The sequence below is a fragment of the Morone saxatilis genome, unplaced genomic scaffold, assembly GCF_004916995.1.
Source record: "Morone saxatilis isolate NCDOM2014 unplaced genomic scaffold, NCSU_SB_2.0 Contig1, whole genome shotgun sequence".
Lineage (NCBI taxonomy): Eukaryota > Metazoa > Chordata > Actinopteri > Moronidae > Morone > Morone saxatilis.
In genome coordinates this window covers 3,564,578-3,584,348 of record NW_023339651.1, presented here as the reverse complement: position 1 = coordinate 3,584,348, position 19,771 = coordinate 3,564,578, and the positions used below count along the sequence as shown (strand labels likewise).

Genomic DNA, 19,771 nt, shown 5'->3' with positions numbered 1-19,771 from the left:
CCTCTTAGTTTACTTGCTTAGTTTCACTCAAATCCTGGATGCCTATTGGATCATGATTATGTAATAATTAATGCTATTCGATGCCAATGACACTCAACAATTGATCTAACATAAGCTTATATTTGCTGTTTGACATAACTTTGGACTACACTAAACACATAAAAAATCTCTGTCCTAAGGAATTTGTTGGTTTCTGACTCTGGGAAAGTGGCCCCAAAACTACTGTATCTCTGAACTATCTGTTCAACGAAATCATACACATTTCGGCTGTTCTATGTGATCTCCGGTTCCATAACTCAATATTTTTTCACTTCCATTCACTGACCCTTCCCTGAACCTGTATGTAGCCCCCCTCAGGTAGCCTGCCTCCCACTTTGAAAACCTCTGCCATAGATGAATTTAGACCAAAGTGCAGGTGAAGATGTTTCTGTCATGTAAATCCTCCCACCCCAGATATTTAACAAGATCTTTAAGCATATCCTTAGACATCAATTTGCAGTCTACTGGCAGTATTTTTAGTATATTTTCAAGCCCGATACACATACCACAACCCCTCATAAACATAAACAAATTTAGGGCACTTTGTCCATAACCCTTTGACCCTTGCTTCTTCTTCCCTTAATCAAAAGACAGCAGTTTTTTTTTAGCTTGACCTGATACAGAGCTTAACTGTAATCAGTGGATCATTCAACAAAGTCATCCCTGAGTGAGTAGTCACTTGCGAACTAACGTACGGCGTTTGAGGAGTGGAGTCACTTCTGCTGTTTTGTAGCTGCCATCCCCAAAGAACTGAAAGGGCTCATACTGGTCGGCTTAGCATGTAAATGTATATTCAGGGTTCAGCAGCTACAGCCTCCAGTTAGTGGGTGAAAACAGTGTGAAATAGAAGTGTTTATCCTTTTAGATAAACCGAGCTCAGGGCTTACATACTGAATTTCACAGTAGCATGGGTTATTGTGCTAATCAGTCTTCTAAATCCTGGTTATTGCAGGCCCTGCTCTAGAGACAGGCTTTCTACAACTGTAGGTTCATAAAATATTTCTTAACCTAAATTCTAGTTCTAACCTTTACCTGCTCAATGTAATTTTAATCCTCGAGTCATGTAGAATAATCATAATAATAATCCTGCTTCACACAAAAAACTAAATCATTTGCAAACCGGGCTAAAATTTGAACTTTTCTCTAAGGACATTCATATACTTCCGCTTCACACCTCCTCACCTACATATTCCCACATGGCCCCCTTCCCCTGTACTTGTTGCTTAGCAACTCCCTCCACAATACCTGCCACTACCACAAGTGCTGCTCTACCCCTCTCCAGATGAACCCCCACGTTTCTCACATTTAACACCTACAGGTCCCTGATTTTTAAATAAAGCCCTCTGGCCATTAGCTCTGGTCCAGTGCTGCTGTGAAATTGTTAACAAGTTCTTAAACCGAGGGATGCACGATATATGTGAGCCAATAAATTAGCGGCAGATTAAGGGAAATTTGTACTTTTGTATTATTCTGATAAATACCGGTCGTTAACAATAATAATTTATTTTGAATTCTTGTGTAAAATGTTTGATGGCTTTAATGTCTTCAAGCCAAAGTATGAACTTTACTAGAAGAAATACATGAACATTTGAACTTTCTTTGTTTGTTTTTGTTGTTAGATTTGGTCAGATCAGAGCAATGGAATATTACATCATTAATCTTTGCTCACTACTTAGCCTTTCTTACCCTGGTGTACATAAACTACAGGTTATTAACTTCTACATTCAAAAATGTGAAAAATCTTATTGGTATCAGCCATGAGAGACAGGTAATTATCAGATATCTGTTAAAAAAATCCATCTCTACTTAAAATTAAGTCAGGACCTTGGATATTCTTGGGCCAAAACATGAGGTCAGCATCAGTCTGTGTTTGTCTGAGACAGGGAAAGACTAACACCAGGGCTGTTCAGGATAAATCTGAGCTCTAGCGAAGCAGGATGACAGTTTGAGAGGGAGAAACTCTGACTGCCAGCATCCCTGCCAACTTGCAGATGAGTGCTCATGACTGAGGATTTGCGCTGGCTGAGATAAGGAGGGAGCTCACAGAAAGCATACGGGAAAAAATAGAGTGTAAAGTAAGGGTAGACACTGAGGGACAGTGAGAGAGGAAACAAAGAAATGAAGACAGGAAAGAGATTAAAGCGAAAAAATAGAGTCGAGGTGTGAATGAAAACTATGAAGGGAATTAACTCTGGTTAAGAACCCAGAAGGATTAGGATGAATAAACCCAAAAATGCTGGAGAGAATTTAGGAATAAAGACAGACACTGACAGCAAGGAATACAGAGAGATAAAGTCATAAAGAGCTACGCTGGCAGTCAGGCATTTGAGGAGCCTCAGCTACCCCAGATAAAATGAAAACCTATAATTTTTTATTTTAGCACGAATGTTTTTGTGAGTAAATAATCCATATTGTCCTGTCTGATGGGATTCAAAGCAGAAAAATGGAAGCACAAACACTAAAGCGCAGTTTACAGTTTGAAATTACCCCACTCGTGGCAGTTGTTTGTTGAGTGTTTTTGCACTTAAAACGGGGGTTAATATTAGTGCAAACCCAACCCATGTTGAGTGATTGTACAAACTGTTACTGCCGTACTGCTGGGACATGCAGAATAAACCTCAAGCAACATAAATGTATTTTCTCCTGATCTGTATTTTTTGTTTATACATTTTGCATAGTGCTGTATGTCAAAGGATCACTCCGGTTTCTTACAACTTGGATCTTATTTTCTACATTCTGGCCAGTGGTTCTGTCTGGTATAATAACAGTGTACACTGAGATCTGGGAGAGTCCATAATAAAAGAAGTCAGACAGAGGAAAAAACAGAAGTGGTAAAACAATCAGATTTTAAACCAACCTCCAGGTTAACCAAATGGATGGTGAAACTATGCCTGGTAAACATGAGTAGTTGCCATAGTTGAGTGTTTTCCCATGCAAGGTGAGATATGACATTTTATATCTGGCTTAAGTGTTTTTTCGAACGTGTCTGATCGCCTCACCACTCTTTTTTCTGCTTCATTTCCAGATCTCAGCAATTCATTAAAATAACAAGGAGCTATAAAAATAAGACCTAGGTCATAATAAACTGGAGTTATCTATTAAAATGTCAGAACTTAACTTCATTCAAAGTTTTCCAACTCAACTTTTTTGACTAACTGACTCTGGATTTAATGGGTAATTGCTGGTAACTGTCAGTACATCACTTTGCCTATTTCTCCATGTGTTATTACCAGGAATTTGCGCTTCTGTTTCCACTGTGTGCCCTGAGCATTGGTGTGTCGGTGGGCTTCCGTCACCAGGTGGATCAGCTCCCACTCGTCCCCGGTGGGTTCTGGACGGTTCTGGAGGGTTTTGACCATTTCCTCCTTCTTGCGTCGCTCCCTGTTCTCCTCGATCAGGCGTCGTTTAGCCACCCGCTTTGAGTCATCCAGCACCACTGGGAGGAGATGGTAGAGGAAGAGGAGGAGGAAAAAGACCCACAGAAAGAGAGTGCCAAGCAAAAGAAAGCAACAAAGAAGGTATGTAATTAGTTTGCATGTTGCCGATTCTATGTAAAGCCATCTATATAAAGTCCACACATTGTTTATCTCCCCTGCATCACTACATCTTCTTGACACTTACAATATGAAATGTGTAATTTTAAAGTCATAAAGATCTTCTCTCCAGTGTGACCTTCAAACATTAAACTTTGTACCACAGCTTCGTCTCTAGGTCCCTGGATGTACATTTTCTTTGTCCTACACTTTCAATCCCTTTTTTTTTGTGTGAGCTCATTAGTCTGAGTGTATACATAGGTAGGTGTAACACTCACAGTCCATGGCCATGCCCACTGCAATACACTTCTTGAAGCGGCAGAGCTGACACTGGTTGCGGGTAATCTTGTCGATGATGCAGCAGCCATCGTACTTACAGGAGTAGGAGGGGTGGAGGTTCTTTTGAATGGTCCTACGGAAGAAACCCTGGAGACAGACAGTGAGGGAGAGATGGATGGACGGTCGGTTTGTAGACAAAGGAGAGGAATGTACAGAGAGGCACATACAGAGAGGGTAAAAGGGACATGGTAAAAGTGAGAGGGTGAATGAGAGTTGAAGACAGGAGACAAAGAGAAAAGATTGACAGTAAAGAATCAAAGCGTTCAGTCTACCGCAACACATTGCAGTTTGTTACAGGGACATTTTTATCTACCACTACAAAACTTGTTCTAATAACTCTGCGAATCTGAGGCAATTTATTATAAATGTTAACATCCAAGTATTGTAATAGCGTAGGAGTGAGTCGAACAAATCATAGCTAAAAAAGTAGTCATATACATAAAATAAGCCTCAATTTTACAATTGTATCATTAGCTTAAGTATTATTATAAGTATAAAAATATTATAAGTATTATTTTCCTGAGTGAAGAAATCCATGCAGTATTGACAGCACATAGATTGAGAAGTTCAATAATTAGCACGACTCTGATGCCTTTAATTGGAGGCCTGATCAATCATACGTCAAATGCATCATTGGCCACAAAGCTTATTAACAATCCTTTCATTGGTGCCTTAGATATCACATGTCATTGATGAACAAAGATGAAGGGAAGGAACAGAAGCAGACTGATCATACGACCGGCTGACAGCGAGGAAGACAAATGATACAAGACTGAGAGCTGACGTGACAGACTGACAGGTTCTGTACAAACATGTCAATACATCATCTTTCTGCGGCTGAACACAATGTACTAACTTTGAAGTAAGTGTTTCAGAGGGGGTGTGTGCATGAGCGTGTGTCAGATATGTAGCTGTGTGTGTAGAAGCAGTTGACCTCAGAGGCCTCATATCAGGTTTTATGGAAGATATTATGAATCTGGTGTGTCTGAAACCTGGGATTGTGTGTGTGTGTGTGTGTGTGTGGGTGTGTGTGTACCTTGCAGCCCTCGCAGGTAATGCAGCGATAGTGGTAACCTGTGGCCTTGTCACCACACACCACACATGGCTCATCCTTTTCGAGGTAGCTGGGGATGTACCCTGAGAGAGAAGCAGAGGCAAAGACAAAGTTAGACAGAATATGTATTTTACCTAGCAGACACACCCCACCCAATACACCCCTACACATTGCTTCTACTCATCACCACTGCAGCGAGGTTGGAGACCGAACCCAGCTGCTTTCTGCTCATTCACTTATACTGTGAAGAAACTTAACAGTAGCCATCCACTGTTTTTATGCTGTACCATAAACACAATGGAAGTTAAAATAATGAGCTTCCCGACTCTCTCTAGGCATTTTCATTATTGGCCAAGGATAGGCTTTCAGATAACATACAATATGTGAATCTTCTGAAGTAAGAAAGTAAAAGCACAGAGAGCTAGAAAGGAGCACCAAGTTAGCGCCGGTGGTGTTCCCATTGTTCGATTACTGTGAACATAACATTAACATTTATGTTAACAGTTCTCAACAGTTAATCCAGCAACAGTACAGCAGCATCTGACTTGCAGGGCAGCACAATCAATACTTCTGTAACAAGGTGAAAGGGATCCTGTAGAAGCGCAATGTTTTGCACTTTGATGATGCACTGCAGACAGTTGGTGGCAGTAATGCGCCAAGAAATGCAGCAATGCACCACAAAGTCAGTGAAGAAGAAGGAGACCACTAGCAAACCTGGATGTAATGCATGGTTTTAAATATTTAAAAAAGGAAAATGCATTCAACATACTTCTCCAGCCTCAAGGATACAAAACATTACTTTTTTGGTGGGAAGCACTGAATGTAAACAGCTTTTGTTTGTTTACTAGAAACCTCCACAGGGCATCTTTAAAGGTGCATGGCAACACAGGATGATTCAGGAATATTCCAGATACCTTTAGTAAATTCTACCACACACACACACAATGGCTCTGGTCCCAGACAGGACAACCACTGCAACTGCCTCACCCTCTTTTACTTTAACATTCATTTACAAGTAGAATCTGTGATCCACCCAACACCCACCCTCTCTAATTACTCTCCTATTGATTGGCATGTCTTTTAATAGACAACTAACACTAAAACTACAACTACATGTAAAAGGTTGATAATATATTATGCTTGTAAACTTTAACTGAAGTATATATTTTGAATTATGACTGGTTTTACATTACAGTTTTAATGTTATTATAAGTGGATTTTAACCGAACAGAAGTTGTTACAGTTATAAGGTATGTAGGTTACATAAACTTTATTCAATTCAATTCAATTCAAAATACTCATCCCTCAAGGGGCAATTCAAGGCAAGCAAGTGTGCAAACAGAAGCACACACAAGTTAGTGATCTATGTTTACAGTATTTGTGTTCTCTCTGTACTCTTCTTCCCCCTCTGGAGCCTTTCGTCTGCGTTAAACTCAGGAATAGGACACTTTGTTCTTTTTCTATATAGCCTGCAACACCAGTGAGAGTGAGGGAGGGAGCACACAGACACAGGAAATAGCAGATTTCCAGACATTTCTTATAATGTATAGCTCAGAAACCGGGTGGGGAGGAGATGGTACACTGCAAGTCACAAATAAATACACAAATGTGGGTGTTTAAGTCTGAACACCCACAAATAGACACTGGCAGATCTTTTTACTCTGTACATACGTGTGTGACGTTTGTATGACATATACAGTATGCTTGTGTGTGTGTGTATACCAAGGCGTGGTAAGAGCTGTGACTGGCAGTGTCAGTTGGGCTCTGCCTTTTGGCTTTGTTTCAGATTTTAAAGGAGGGGGGGCAAGAAGAGGAAGGTGGGAAGGAGAGAAAAAAGAGAAGAAGGAGAGACTAGAGAGAGTGCCAAAGGGGCACGAGTGGAATTTTGGCCAAATTGGTTTTTATATACTGTTGAAGAGCTCAAGCTCTTTCTGCTGATAAGAAAAATCCTTTTGGAATCAAAATACAAATTTAGATAGAGGGATAAAAGCAAAGCACTCAAGTGAAAAGGTATAAGAAATATCGAGAGAGAAAGCGCACAAGTGCATTTTCTAATAAAAAGTAGTAAAAGAGTGAAACTCAACCCTTCTGAGAGGGATAAAGAAAAAGAGGGATCCAGAAGACAACAATAAAATAATAAAAAACTAAATGGAAGAGGACGTAAGAGGAGAAGAGATGGAAAAGTGGGAGTAAGAGTAAGGAGAAGAGAAACGAGCCAAAGGAAAGATAACAAGGACATTAGAGAATGATCATATAGGAAAAATGTCAGCTCCAGAGTGTTGGCAAGGCGAGCAGCAGCAGCCGGATCCCCGAGCCAGCCTGCTGTGGCTGTGTTTGGAAGCCAAGCCCAAAATCAATACTGCTGCGGCTCTCTGGCTCTGGCTACCCGACCCTCCCATAATGGGCCCTGCAATACCTCCACCAACAAAACCCAGGAAAGGGAAGGAGGTTTTTCTAGTGTGGCTGAGTCAAGATAAATATTTTGTCTTCACAAGTTTCCCAACATAACATCTGCCATTTTGTTTTATCAATGCGTGTGGATCAGGGTGGTATGAATCAGGTCCCTGAAGGAGTCTCAGGATTGTTTCTCTGAGGTCCTTACATGACAACAGCACAGTGAGGTGAAATTTGAGAAAGTAAACAGTGAGGCCATCAGCAGACAAGACACTATACACTGGTGTTGGAACAACAGCTGTTATATGAAATCTAGTGTGGTCACTACTGTTGTGCTTATTGTCCCTTTGCTCATCTATTACTATAAAAAGGGTTAAAGGTCCAGTTCGTAACATTTAGGAGATCTATTGGCAGAAATGGAATATAATATTCATAGGTATGTTTTCATCGGTGTATGACCACCTAAAAATAAGTACTGTGCTTTTGTTACCTTAGAATGAGCTTTATCTACAGAATGGACTCTCCCCAGAAGGGACAAACCAAACACTGACTCTAAATAGGGCCTCTTGCATTTTTCCTGAGTTTCCTATACCCTTTACAGCACGTTCTCATTCTCATACATTCTCATTCTAAGCCAGCAGTGTTCAGTTAGTTGCCACTAAATTCTACTCTAAACAGTTGCCTATTTAAGACAGCGCAAAATTAGCATTGATTCGAAGTTATGTTTCTTGTCACCTGACAAATGTAAGTTCAATTTTCACTCTCCATTTAGCTCTGTTTTGGTTTCCACCAACTCCCGAGTTAGATATCTGGCTGATATCCACTGTGTTCACATGCTAGTTGCTAAATTTGTCTGTCTATGTAAGTATACAGTGACCCCTTTCATATTACACATAATGATTTGATCCATTGTTGATTGAAAAATATGGATTAGTGCAACTTCAAAATTGTCAAATAATCTTCTATCTGTAAACTCACTCAATTCACAACTCACTTCAACTTTAGAACTGATGACAAAATAAATTGCCTTTTTAATTCAAATAATATATATATATATATTATTATATTATATGTAGCCTTATCTCACTTTGTTAAAACCTTTCAGAATATATATAGAATATATATATATATATATTTATTTATTTTTATTTTAAGAAAGTTTATTACCAAGTATGCCTCTTTACTAAATTAGGATTATGAGCAGTTAATGTGCTGGGTTAACTCTATAACAGTGGATCCACATCCTGCTGTGTGTGTTCTTTAGACCAGGTCAAAACACTGACCAATATCAATGCACATGTTAGACAAATACTCCTTAGTGTCCTGAAAGACTGGTTGAGGGTCCACTCTCCCACAGGAAAAAGCTGTGTATGTAATTCGATCTCAGACAACCATGTCCCTCAGGCAGACATATTGTCATATTTTCTCAGCTGAAATGGACCATGGCAGGTAGAATATGGTACAAGATTCCAGCAGTGATGCAGAGAGGCAGGCAACAAGCCTGCTGGGAGGGAAAACATGTGGTGAGTACTGGCCTGGGAGTTAGATTTTACAAATGCCAAATCAACTATCCTGTAGAGTCAGATTTTTATGTTGGTGTTCCTCTCAGCCTATCTCATTCAATATCTCTCTCTTCCCTTTCTCTAGGCTCGGGGGATTTGAAGCTGTCAGTCAGACATCGTGCTGTATCCGACAAGAAAGAAGACAAAGCAGAAGGCTTTTTGTTTATTGATGACAGTTGCCAAGATGTTTTACTTTTTCTTTGGAGGTGACAAACCGAAAGCGTAATGTGCCCAAGCCAGCAATGAATCATGTACCACTAGCGTCTGTGCAGTCACTCAGCTGCCTGTATTCACTGCGGTGAGACTGACAGCTACAATCTTCCTTTTCTAAAGAAGAATCCAAAAATGTATCAAACAGAGCTGAACAAAATGCTGGGAAAGTGATTTTCAAAATAGCTGGTTTCCTGCATTTGGAGAGCTTTTATTCTCTAAGGGAGAGGTGTATTTTGAAGAGACTTAAAAATTCAGGTGGAGGTTTGTTTCCCACTTCAGAGCTGCTTTTTATCTCCATCATAACACCAACCGTGAGTTACTCACCAGTCATACTCTTCACCGAACATTGGCTGTTCTTCCTCTTCCTTTTCGGGCCATTGAGCCACCTGAGAGGGACAAAAGTGAAAGAAGAGAGAAAAAGAAAGAGACATAAGTAAAAGTGCATGTAAATATACTATACCTTTCTATATTTGGATGCTTTGTAATCTGAACTGGACTGGCCAGAGTCCATCTGGAATTGTTCCAGCTTGTGATCAGATCTCAGTCAGGTGTGAAAGTAGTTTGTACAGTTTGGCCACATTTGAAAGAGAAAAAATTGCTCAACAAGTTGAAAGGTCAAATAATTCCACCTCTTCCTGCTATCTCAAATTGCCCAGCAAATAGCTCCAGACAAATGCTTCCTCTGCAAAGAACATAGTACATCCCACAGAACAGCAGAGGTTCCCCTTTGAGGCATGTTTGTTGACATCCATCAGAGGCCTGTGATTAGATGTCATTTTCCAGTTATTGTATCAAGGTAAAAATCAAATGTAAATATCAAGTGTAAATAGGGTATATGAGGACATACAACAATGAACTAAATAGTAAGTTAGGAATAATATGAAGAAGCAGTACAAATTTAGATGTCGTAAGCTCATAAAGAAACCTAACAGACTGAAATTCTGTATCCTTGTACCAGCAAACCATCTGGTACTCCAATTAGGTTAAAAAGAGGAGCATAGTTTGCCACTTTAATTTCTAACAGAGGAGTAATTGAGCTCTTTAGACTAACAAGTAAAGTTCAAGTTCTTTATTGCCATATGCACAAATACAAGAAAGCAGTTGCTTGCAATGAAATTCTAAGCTCTCAGGCTCCCTTTAACGGTGCTCTTAAACTCTCTTATATGTAAAAAGAAGAAATGTGTAAGGGAACAAAATCTCATTAGAGTTTAGCACATACAATAATGCATCAGCTGAAATATAGGAATACAATATAACTGTAATAAAACTGTGGTAGGCAGGTGAGTAATGTTATGTATTATGGATAATGTGTATAAGTAAAGGTTTAATCATAAGCACTAGTACAGTTTCCTGTGACATAGTGCTTATGACTAGGGAGCATTTGTGGCAACAAATGGTTGTACTTGGCAGAAAAAACTCCAGGGTTCTCCCACACTAAATCCCAGCAGCAGGAAAACAATTTTATGGGGAATACAATTAATCCCCCAAAACAACTCTAATTATCAAAGAACACATGGGAAAGGCCCACAGTACTGGATGAAGCACAAAGACAGCAACGCTCATATGGATCAAGGACAGCAACACGCTCGACAAGCATGTGCACTCAGAAACACACCTGCAACCACGCTGACACATGTGAAAGGCATGTAAAGCACGGATGGGAACTGGCTGCTCTAAAGGGAATTATGAAAGCACACATATGGAGCAGGGAGAGAGTTAAGTACAGGGGAAAGAAACATTTCTGAAAGGAAAGTATGGGAGAGAGTCAGTGAGTGCTCCTTGTCAGTGCTGGATGTGTTCAGAATCCCAAGAGTCGAGCTCTCAGCTCTCAGACACTCCTGATAGCCTCCAGCCCCACTCTCACACCAGGGCCCTTTAATACCAGCTCCAGAAGAGGGAGCAGGACTCCATTAGCATCATAAGTAAAAGGAGGTCCACACTCTCTTAAGATGCAATACACAAGCCTACAGTTACATTCACTCTGAAGGAGTTGTATTACAGTATGTCCTTTAGTATGTTCTTTATCTGCTTTTGTCTCATTAATGTTTTTTTGTGGATTTTCTTTCCTTTCATCAAAGGTCTATGGATAGAGGGTTATTTTGGGGTTTGGGCTATAAATATATACATAAGTACTTGAATGAGAACACTTTAATATATATAAAATGCCATTTTTTTTTCTTTTACGGGGTAGAGAAGGGGGGGTGGCGAAAAGGTTAAAACAGTATCTTAGTATTGAAAATGTCAATTACCAACATTGTGACAGGGTGGAAAATAATTAATTAAAACTCCACTGTTCATCGTTCGTTCCTCCAAAGCTCCCTGTCTACAACAATGAATTAATAAAAATGTTAAAAAGTATATCAAAAACAAACAAGATGTGTTTAAATGAAACACATATAAACCAAAATAAATGATGTGTAAAATCTCCCTCCTTAATGAATTATTGCCTCCAAACGTGCAAAATGGCTGTTTTATGCTATCACACCCCTCCTTGTCATTTTTATTACGAACGGGTAATTACACAAGATGTGTGTAGCTGGAGATCAATATTTATCAAAAAGACATTGTCCTAATGTCCCTGATGCTGTCTCACCACTGCTCACAATTTGCTTTAATAGTTCCGAGCTCGCAGCAGCTCCTTCATTTCTGTTGCATGGTGGGAAAACTCACTCTGGATGTATTTATGCTCACTGACATCTGTGATCATATTCTGATTTGTCACTTTAGAATATGTAATGTGGAACTGGGATGCAGTGATGGATTTTGATGGAAACGGCACTCAGTTTTGTGAAGAGACTTTTTTCTTCTCCCACATTGTTGATTATTTTCACTTTCATCAGGAAGTCTCTCAGTCTGTTATTTGCTTACATGTAGAGACACAACCTAATAAAGACCTTTACCAGACTCACTCATGAAAACATATTTTTTTTCTATGGATTCTAATGAGAAGATTTTATGCAAAGTGACTCGTCTGTTCCCTCTTATTGATCAGAAGGGTCTCATAGACCACTGCAGATTGTCTAACCTCTCTTATAAGCCGGTATGTTTTTATATTTCAAACCAGCTAACAATGTTTGCCCCCCTTGGAAACCTAACAATATAAATGCCTGTTAAGATCAGGAGTTGCTGTAATTGAGACTAAATGCCAACTTAAACTACCCTTCATATTTTACCTTGGCCTCAATTATAGCAACGTCTTGTTCTCAGTTATGGTTCCCTTTAGCCTTTTCAGAACACATCAGATGGGTTAACAGGGCATTAAATTAAGCTATTACAGTATATTGCCTACTGAGTTACATCTTGATTTATTGTGATTGTTGTTCCTATAGCATCTTATTAGAAACTAACCCAATTTAAAAAAAATGTATGTTCCTGTCACGGTGGGATGTGGGAGGAGAATTGAGGACAACCGACAAGACAACTATCTCCAGAAGCTGGACGAGTGAGGATGCCCACCTGTGAAGCAACACCTCACAGCATACAACAACAGCAAAGGTTGCAATCTGAGAACCTTTTGAGCATGGCCGATGATTTTGATTCACTTTGTAGGTAAAGGTAAGTGTCAGTAAGCTGAGAAACATAATTAAAGCTGTCACAGCAGCAGGAAGACAAGGCAGGGTTTGTGTCACTCAAACGTAAATGTCGGTCCTTGTGCCAGTTGGCTTCCACGACACAACATACAGCTGCTGGAGGCGACAACCATCAAACTGTCAGCTATGTGACAGTTCAGTCCTCCCATGTGGCAGCATGTTGTGTAAAGATGGAAATAGGCAAACTGAATAAGCAGATACTCTTTATTCAGGTCTCTCTCACTCCTGACAACTACGCCTTCTCTGCATTTCCTCACTGAGATCCTGCATTTAACAACAGGTCCCTTATAACCTAAGATGCCACAACCTGCCACACGTTAAGCTTTGTCTTCAGCTGAGCAGAGATTAACTAACAGCCAGAGAACTGGCACAGCAGTGACACAATAACGAAATGATAATATAAACCAATGCACTCCGAATAATCTCCAGCTCTAACCTTGTATTAAGATCTGATCAATCCCAAAATAGCATTAATGAAAATAAACATGGCCTTGCAGCTAAAAAAAGAGCTTAGCACTCTTGGCAGAGCCTCAGAAGTGCTTTTCATTGCTCTAAGAGCTCTCAGTGGAAAGATTTAGAGAGAAATGGTGTCAAGTGGCTCTAAGAAGCAAGCAAAAAGAAAAGAAAACAAAAAATTACTAGAGAAAATATAGCCCAGTGTGAAAGTGCCCATCTGGTTAGATATAATGCAGGAGGAAGCATCTTAAACAATAATTAGCTTCTCTAACATGAAGGTTTGAAGCACTACTCTAGACAAACATCAGAACAAACGAACAAAAGGGAAATTTGATTTGGGGGCTTATGCAAATAAGCAGGCAGCCTGACCGGATTCCAAATTGTGTCACACAGCTGGTGAACGTGTGCGCAAACACAATCATGTCGGTTGATAACGGATAAAAACGTAGCGCACGATAGAGTATTTTTTGATGGAAAGCAAGTTTTTGCAGGTCGGGGCATGATGCTGTGTGCTGCACAGGCATACCACAGAACACTTTTCAGTTTCCAACTGCTAAACTCTGACTGGATACGGATTGCAACACACCTCTAAATATCCAAGGTCCCTCACACTGTGCCTCTCAGCAACCTGAGCCAACCCCACAGAAACATGCCCACTGTAATTTCTCTCCAGCACACACACACACTCAGTATGAAACTTAAGTTGACTTGTTAGGAGCAACCGTTTGATTCCTATGGCCAAATGGCTGTGTGGAACATGAACAAATGTTGCACAATTAAATGCACATATAGGCCAAAACAAATAAAGAATAGGAGAATCAACAAACAGATGACATGAAAAAGACTTACAATGCTGACCTGATGACGCAGTGGGACTGTAAAATATGCATGGCAGCAGAGGAGTACTTCTAGTTGAAGTTGCAGGTGTACTTGTTGCTACACAGCCCTCATGCATGGACTTGGTCTATCTGTGTTTCTCACTCTCTTACACCCTGATGTCTCTACCAGTTGTGCTATCTTTAGCATGTTGACCCACTCAAATGCATTCTGCCTCTCCCTCCCTCCCTCCCTCTTCTCCAATCTGTGGGACTTTCTTGCTCTGCTGGTAGTACCACCCAGCCTACCCTGATTGGAGGACAGCCGGTGTCTCCACCTGTGGCTTTGACATTGTCTGCGGGGTGCGTCAAACAGGTAATTGCTGGGCTGTCAGCTAACTGAGCACACTTGACGACTTGAAGACAGTGCAGGTTTCATAAACGCTCCAGCAATATGCTATTAGGAGAATACACCAGATAATTTGCCCTAAGTTGGCACACAATATGTTTCCTCAACAAATCCCATAAAAATATCAAAACCAACATGTGTTTAACCTTTTTTTATATTCTTTTATTTTTATATTTAGCGAGACAAAGCAAACAGAAGGGCAAAACATACATTGCAACATACATACAATACAAATATAAAAAAAGGGTTTTCCTGGGAGAGGTGGTTAGCAGTGTCCCAGGTTCACAAATATATACTTTCATTTAAAAAAAAGGGCCCAGTCATTTCCTCCTAAAGCTGGTCCCTGTATTTTATATCAAATGTTACTCAATGAGTTACTTTATTGGGGACTATATTCAGATGTGACTGAATACACGTGTGTTGGACTGAATCAAAATAATGCAGTGTGTGTTCATGGTAATGAAGGAACGTGTCGCTCAGAGTGACTCACTGATGTGTTTTTAATAGTTTTTGCACAACAATGGGGCTCTCTGGTGCAGAAGAATACTGTAAGATTTATCAGGCTTTGATACACACACAATACTATACTTGTTAGCTGGGTTGATTAATAGGTCGAGTTGGTTTTGGTCTTTTAATGGGAATTGTTGAAAAATATGGAATATTGCTAGCCTTAACCCTTGAAGGCAAGTTCACTGAGGTAAGTGAGAAAATATGTTTATTGTTTTCTGGCTGAACAGACCTTTTAGGTCATTAATGGAAGACTAAGAAGCACCTGCTTTGAAACTCTTCCTCCTTAGACAATACAAAGACATTCAGAATACAGAATTATATCCATAACAGCATCTGAATGAGGCCCCCTGTCCTGTGTTTAGTGGGCCACAGTAGCCTATTGTTTAACATGCATGGTACAGGCCTATAGCTGGGTCTGTCCCGTCCTATACATCCAGTGCTAATGGACACTTTGTTCCCTCATGTGTCCCGCCACTGTCTAAATTACAGGCTGAGCTACAAGGGGATATCGCATGCCACTAAGTCAAGACAACTCCCTCTGTCCAAATACCCAAGTATACAGCAACCCACACATGACCAATAATAAACATGGAGCTAAATCTGCAAATATATACAGCTTGGTACATCCTGTACAACAGAATTTAAAATTAGGACTGTATAGACTAAATTACTACATTAAGTCTGCATTTAGCTGCATTTGTTTCACATTCCCAATGCAAATCCTGTGTGCGTTTTGCTATGAATTGCATTCTATTCTATAACTGGACAACCATTGTAGAGTTTGTTTTTATTGTCTTAGAAAGAGTCCTTTTTATCTATAAAGGGAGAGGGTCAGGGGAGAAATCAGCTTTAATTTGTTACCATCAAAATCAACAGTTTTCAGTAAATGTTGCCACAGCTGTTAGGACTGCCGTTGAGATTCCTGCAGCAGAACACTGAAATTGGCAGTGTTTCGGTCAATTACTCTGATTAGGTGACTGACACTGACACACATACAAAATCCTGCCAGTAATCGGCTGCTTCTCTTTCACATTAGTGGAAATTGTTGATTTAGATTTAACCAGAGGTACATTTTCATGTTAACTAAGGTTGCGGTGATCTGAGGGAGGTGAAGATGTGGTTAAAGGATCAAAATGTGTGAAAATAATCACCAGTTCTCCAACAACATTACTTTTCAAATATTAAGAGTACCATGCAACAAGTGTTATGCCATCTAATACACATAAATAAATTAACACAATAGTCTACTAAGAAGTGTTTTCATGTTATGGGTTTATGTATGCACCTAACACATACTGTGCAGACACACCCATACACAGCATAGAGCCTATATTAACTAAACTATACACCTTCATCAACTTACAGAAATACCGGTATGTACAGTAACTCCCATTCTATTCAACCTGATGGCATTCATTGAGTTTCAAAGCCCAACTTAGTATATAAATACCTAACAGACAAAAAAACTGTTATGTAAGAAGTCATAAAATCCATAGCAAGAGTTTATTAACAAGGACTCAAACCCAGGCATGACAGGACATCCTGTCATCACGTCCAGGGGAAGGAAAAGCTGAATCTTGTTTACTACAAACATGCACTGTAGCATGGCAGGGGAAAGAATCTGATCAACACAGAGACAAGGGCTGTGGCAAGTCTGTAAGGAAGGAAACACAGCGACGCCTGACCGACTTTTATGTCACAGGAGAACAAAGTAATGTTACATTTTAGATACATATGTGGCTAGGAAAAAGATATTTTCTCCCAGTGTGTCGAGATGCAAATTATTAGATAGTTCTGTCCCTCTACATGTGTGAATTTATGTATGGTAGATTTATCTTTCCTCTCTCTGGGTGCACAAACAAGTTTGAGTCTGTTCCCTGATACAGATACTCGGAGTTATTATCACCCATCTCATGCTTTTTACAGCTGAGTAAAACAGCTCATACCTGTGGTGAAAGAAATTCTGATGAGCACTGATATCATGTCTAACATGGTAAAAAAAAGGAAAGTGGGAGCAACAGAGAAATAATGTAAAAATGCAACAAGTTACTAAATCAGTAGAATCACTTATTGTCACTAAGTTTATCTGTGTAGTCCTGAAAGAAAAGCTGCTCCAGTCTCACAGTTGCTTGACTGGAGGGTCTCAGATCAGTGGATGAAAACTGGCCTCCTGAACAACAAAGATTCATGGTTGTAGAAACAATGAAACACTATGGCGCAAGTCTTTGGCTCTGTTAATGCAACACATTGCAAGCGACCTTGCATCAGCTGTGGTGACATGCCAGTAGAAGTGAGGCAAGCTGCACCTAAATATCCACATCTGAACTAAATCCAGCATGGCATAAAGAATTTATGCATCCTAATGAGCCATCAAGCCTAAATATGAAGCAAATTCACACAAAATAGCATCAAACTTTCCTGTTTTAGCAGCTCAAAAACATAAATAAGGAAGTGATTGTGCTAAATGAAATGTGATATGTTAAATATATAACATTATTTTAATGTTTGATTGTCAAAGAATCTGTCAAATTTATGTTAGCGCATATCTCCGATCCATAGGTACAGATGTTCCACTCTCTGTCTGCATGTTGGTAACCATAGCATCACTTCAAAAAGTTAGCTGAAGGAATCTATCCAGGCTCCGCTGGCTTGACTTTCTTAACACAAGTTTGTAATGTGCCACATGGAGACACAAGGGAGGGGAATCGGATGTTGCATTCTAGGCAGCAAGCTGGTCCTTCCACATGGTCATAATAACATACACTCATATTGCTGTTATCGCATATAAGTTTAATTGTAGGGACATTTTAAAAAGATTTTAGAGTGGAAAAGTTCAGGAGGTTCTGGAGATCAGGAGTCATCCAAACACATGAGATCAATAGCCTATGGCTAGTGCTGCCTTCACGTGCTCTTCTTATCCTCTTACTTCATCATCTGACAGTGCTAAATACTATATGTCATAAACTGAACTGCTTTTCTTTAACTAAATAATCAGACAATAAACCTGCTAAAATGTTTCTCTTTTGACTGCATGATTGTCCATAATGCAAACACTTTTTATTTTAATAACTGTATTAGCAAAAAGGAAATTTGTTTCAGCAATGTAAATATATGTTTGGCAAAATGCTGCCTGCAGTGTTTACTTCCTCACATACAAAGTGAAAACATGTTCTGATTAAACAGAAGCTTCTGTGAATTTCCTACACTTATTTTCTGAAGACACAATCACCGACCCGTATTTATACTTCAAAACACATGCTGTGGAAGCGACAAGTCATCAGCATTACAACTTCACGTGTTCCCAGACAGAGAGGTTAACCTAATAATTTATCTTTAAAGGAAATAAGGTCCCCTAAAATTATCACAGAATTTTGTAAATTAACTGAACTCCTGTCTCAAAACCAAAGCAGATTGATATTGACTGATAACCTTTTCCTTTACCCAGAGGCCTGTTCCACATGGAGGCCCCCTTCCTCTAGCAACAGCACTATGAGAGAGGCTCCATTCCACTAATATTATGTTTTCATTAATGAGAAGGGGCTTAAACAGTGCTGTGTTTGTTTGTGTTCGGGCCGGTCTGACTGGCTCTGCTTCTCAAGAAATGAAGGGGGTGGAGCGCCGGGGGTCAGATGTAGCTATAGGCCCAGTTCGCTGAAAACAATTCAGACGAGAGGAAGAGAGTGGCGGGGAGGAAAAAGAGGCCACGTTGTTTAGCTTGTCTGGGGAAAAAAAAAGGCCCAGAGACTTAAAAACAGAGAGCACAATGAGAAAGATTTAGACGATAAAAGAGAGATGGGAAAATAAAGATTCCCTTTTGGATGTCCTCAAAAAACCTCCTCCATACATAACATTACACATCAAAAACAGCCATGCCGGCTTCACTTCAGGGATATGTTTACATCAGGACAGACAATGTAAAGGAGAAGCTGATAAAAGGCTTTTGAAAAAGAAGCAGTGGAGGATTGGATTGCCTCTAAAAGGGAAAAACATTATCCAACTCACCGTTTCTCTTCTCCCTCTGATGGGTTAGGGTCCTGCTCCTCGGGAACGTGTTCCATTCACCTTAATTCCATCCAGCAGCCAATCATGAGAGACTGAGGCAAGCCCCACCCTCGGATGCACACTTGTCATTCGCCGGTCGGGAAGGGTCAGTCAGTGAAACATGGCAGGGTCCCGTTCCTGGGGTTTGGGGAGGAAGTGGGGTCTCCAGAAGGAGTTGCCCCCCTTCGAGGCTGCTGTGACACTGCAGGATATGGAAGGTTGTTGGAGGTCCTGTTGGGGTAAATCTGCAGGCACTAGGGCCGGGGCTGGCGGTGGATGTCAGTCTCAAGGGCACGGAGGGTGGAGTGGGATCCAGCCTGGAAGAGAACAAAAGGACACAGTTAGATTACACTGTCTCTACAGACGAAACCATTCGTTTATTAGCAGAAAAAGATTATGTCGATTTGTCACTGGTGACTGGTTCTGACTTTTCAAATGTGAATATTCCGTTTTTTTTTGGTCCGCTATGATAGTAAACTAAATATCAGTTGGGACCGTTGGATGGACAAAACAAGACACTTGCACTGAGAAGGCACTCGTTGCCGCCCTAACTGTCTCTATCATAAAAAAAGTCATGCTATCACTTCATTTTTGTAAAGAATTAATCAAGGTCTCGTCAACAACATGAGAGTCTTAGAAATATATTTTAAAGATTCAGGCATTCTCTAAAAGGGTTTTAGGGACGAAGCTGCCAACCTATTCATCAATTCAATTCAGTTTTATTTGTATAGCGCCAATTCATAACAAAAGTTATCTCATGACACTTAATAGAGCAGGTCTAGACTGTACTCCTTATAAATTATTTACAGAGACCCA

General features: G+C 40.1%; 1 protein-coding gene across 3 annotated transcripts in view; it reads right to left on the bottom strand.

Annotated features, from left to right (window-relative positions):
* The window catches only part of LOC118325971 (thyroid hormone receptor alpha-B), a 119,789-nt gene that overhangs the window by 8,919 nt on the left and 91,099 nt on the right, over positions 1-19,771 (bottom strand). The window contains exons 4-8 of one of the 3 annotated variants that reach the window (XM_035658849.1): positions 18,917-19,272; positions 9,459-9,520; positions 4,948-5,048; positions 3,851-3,998; positions 3,270-3,475 (exon numbers count right to left, since the gene is read on the bottom strand). In XM_035658849.1, the coding sequence (XP_035514742.1) occupies positions 3,270-3,475; positions 3,851-3,998; positions 4,948-5,048; positions 9,459-9,520; positions 18,917-18,972 (573 nt within the window). In that variant the 5' untranslated portion in view covers positions 18,973-19,272. Of the gene's footprint in view, positions 1-3,269; positions 3,476-3,850; positions 3,999-4,947; positions 5,049-9,458; positions 9,521-14,029; positions 14,186-18,916; positions 19,273-19,771 lie in introns of those variants that run through there. The other 2 variants (XM_035658859.1, XM_035658866.1) reach the window with 2 other exon arrangements.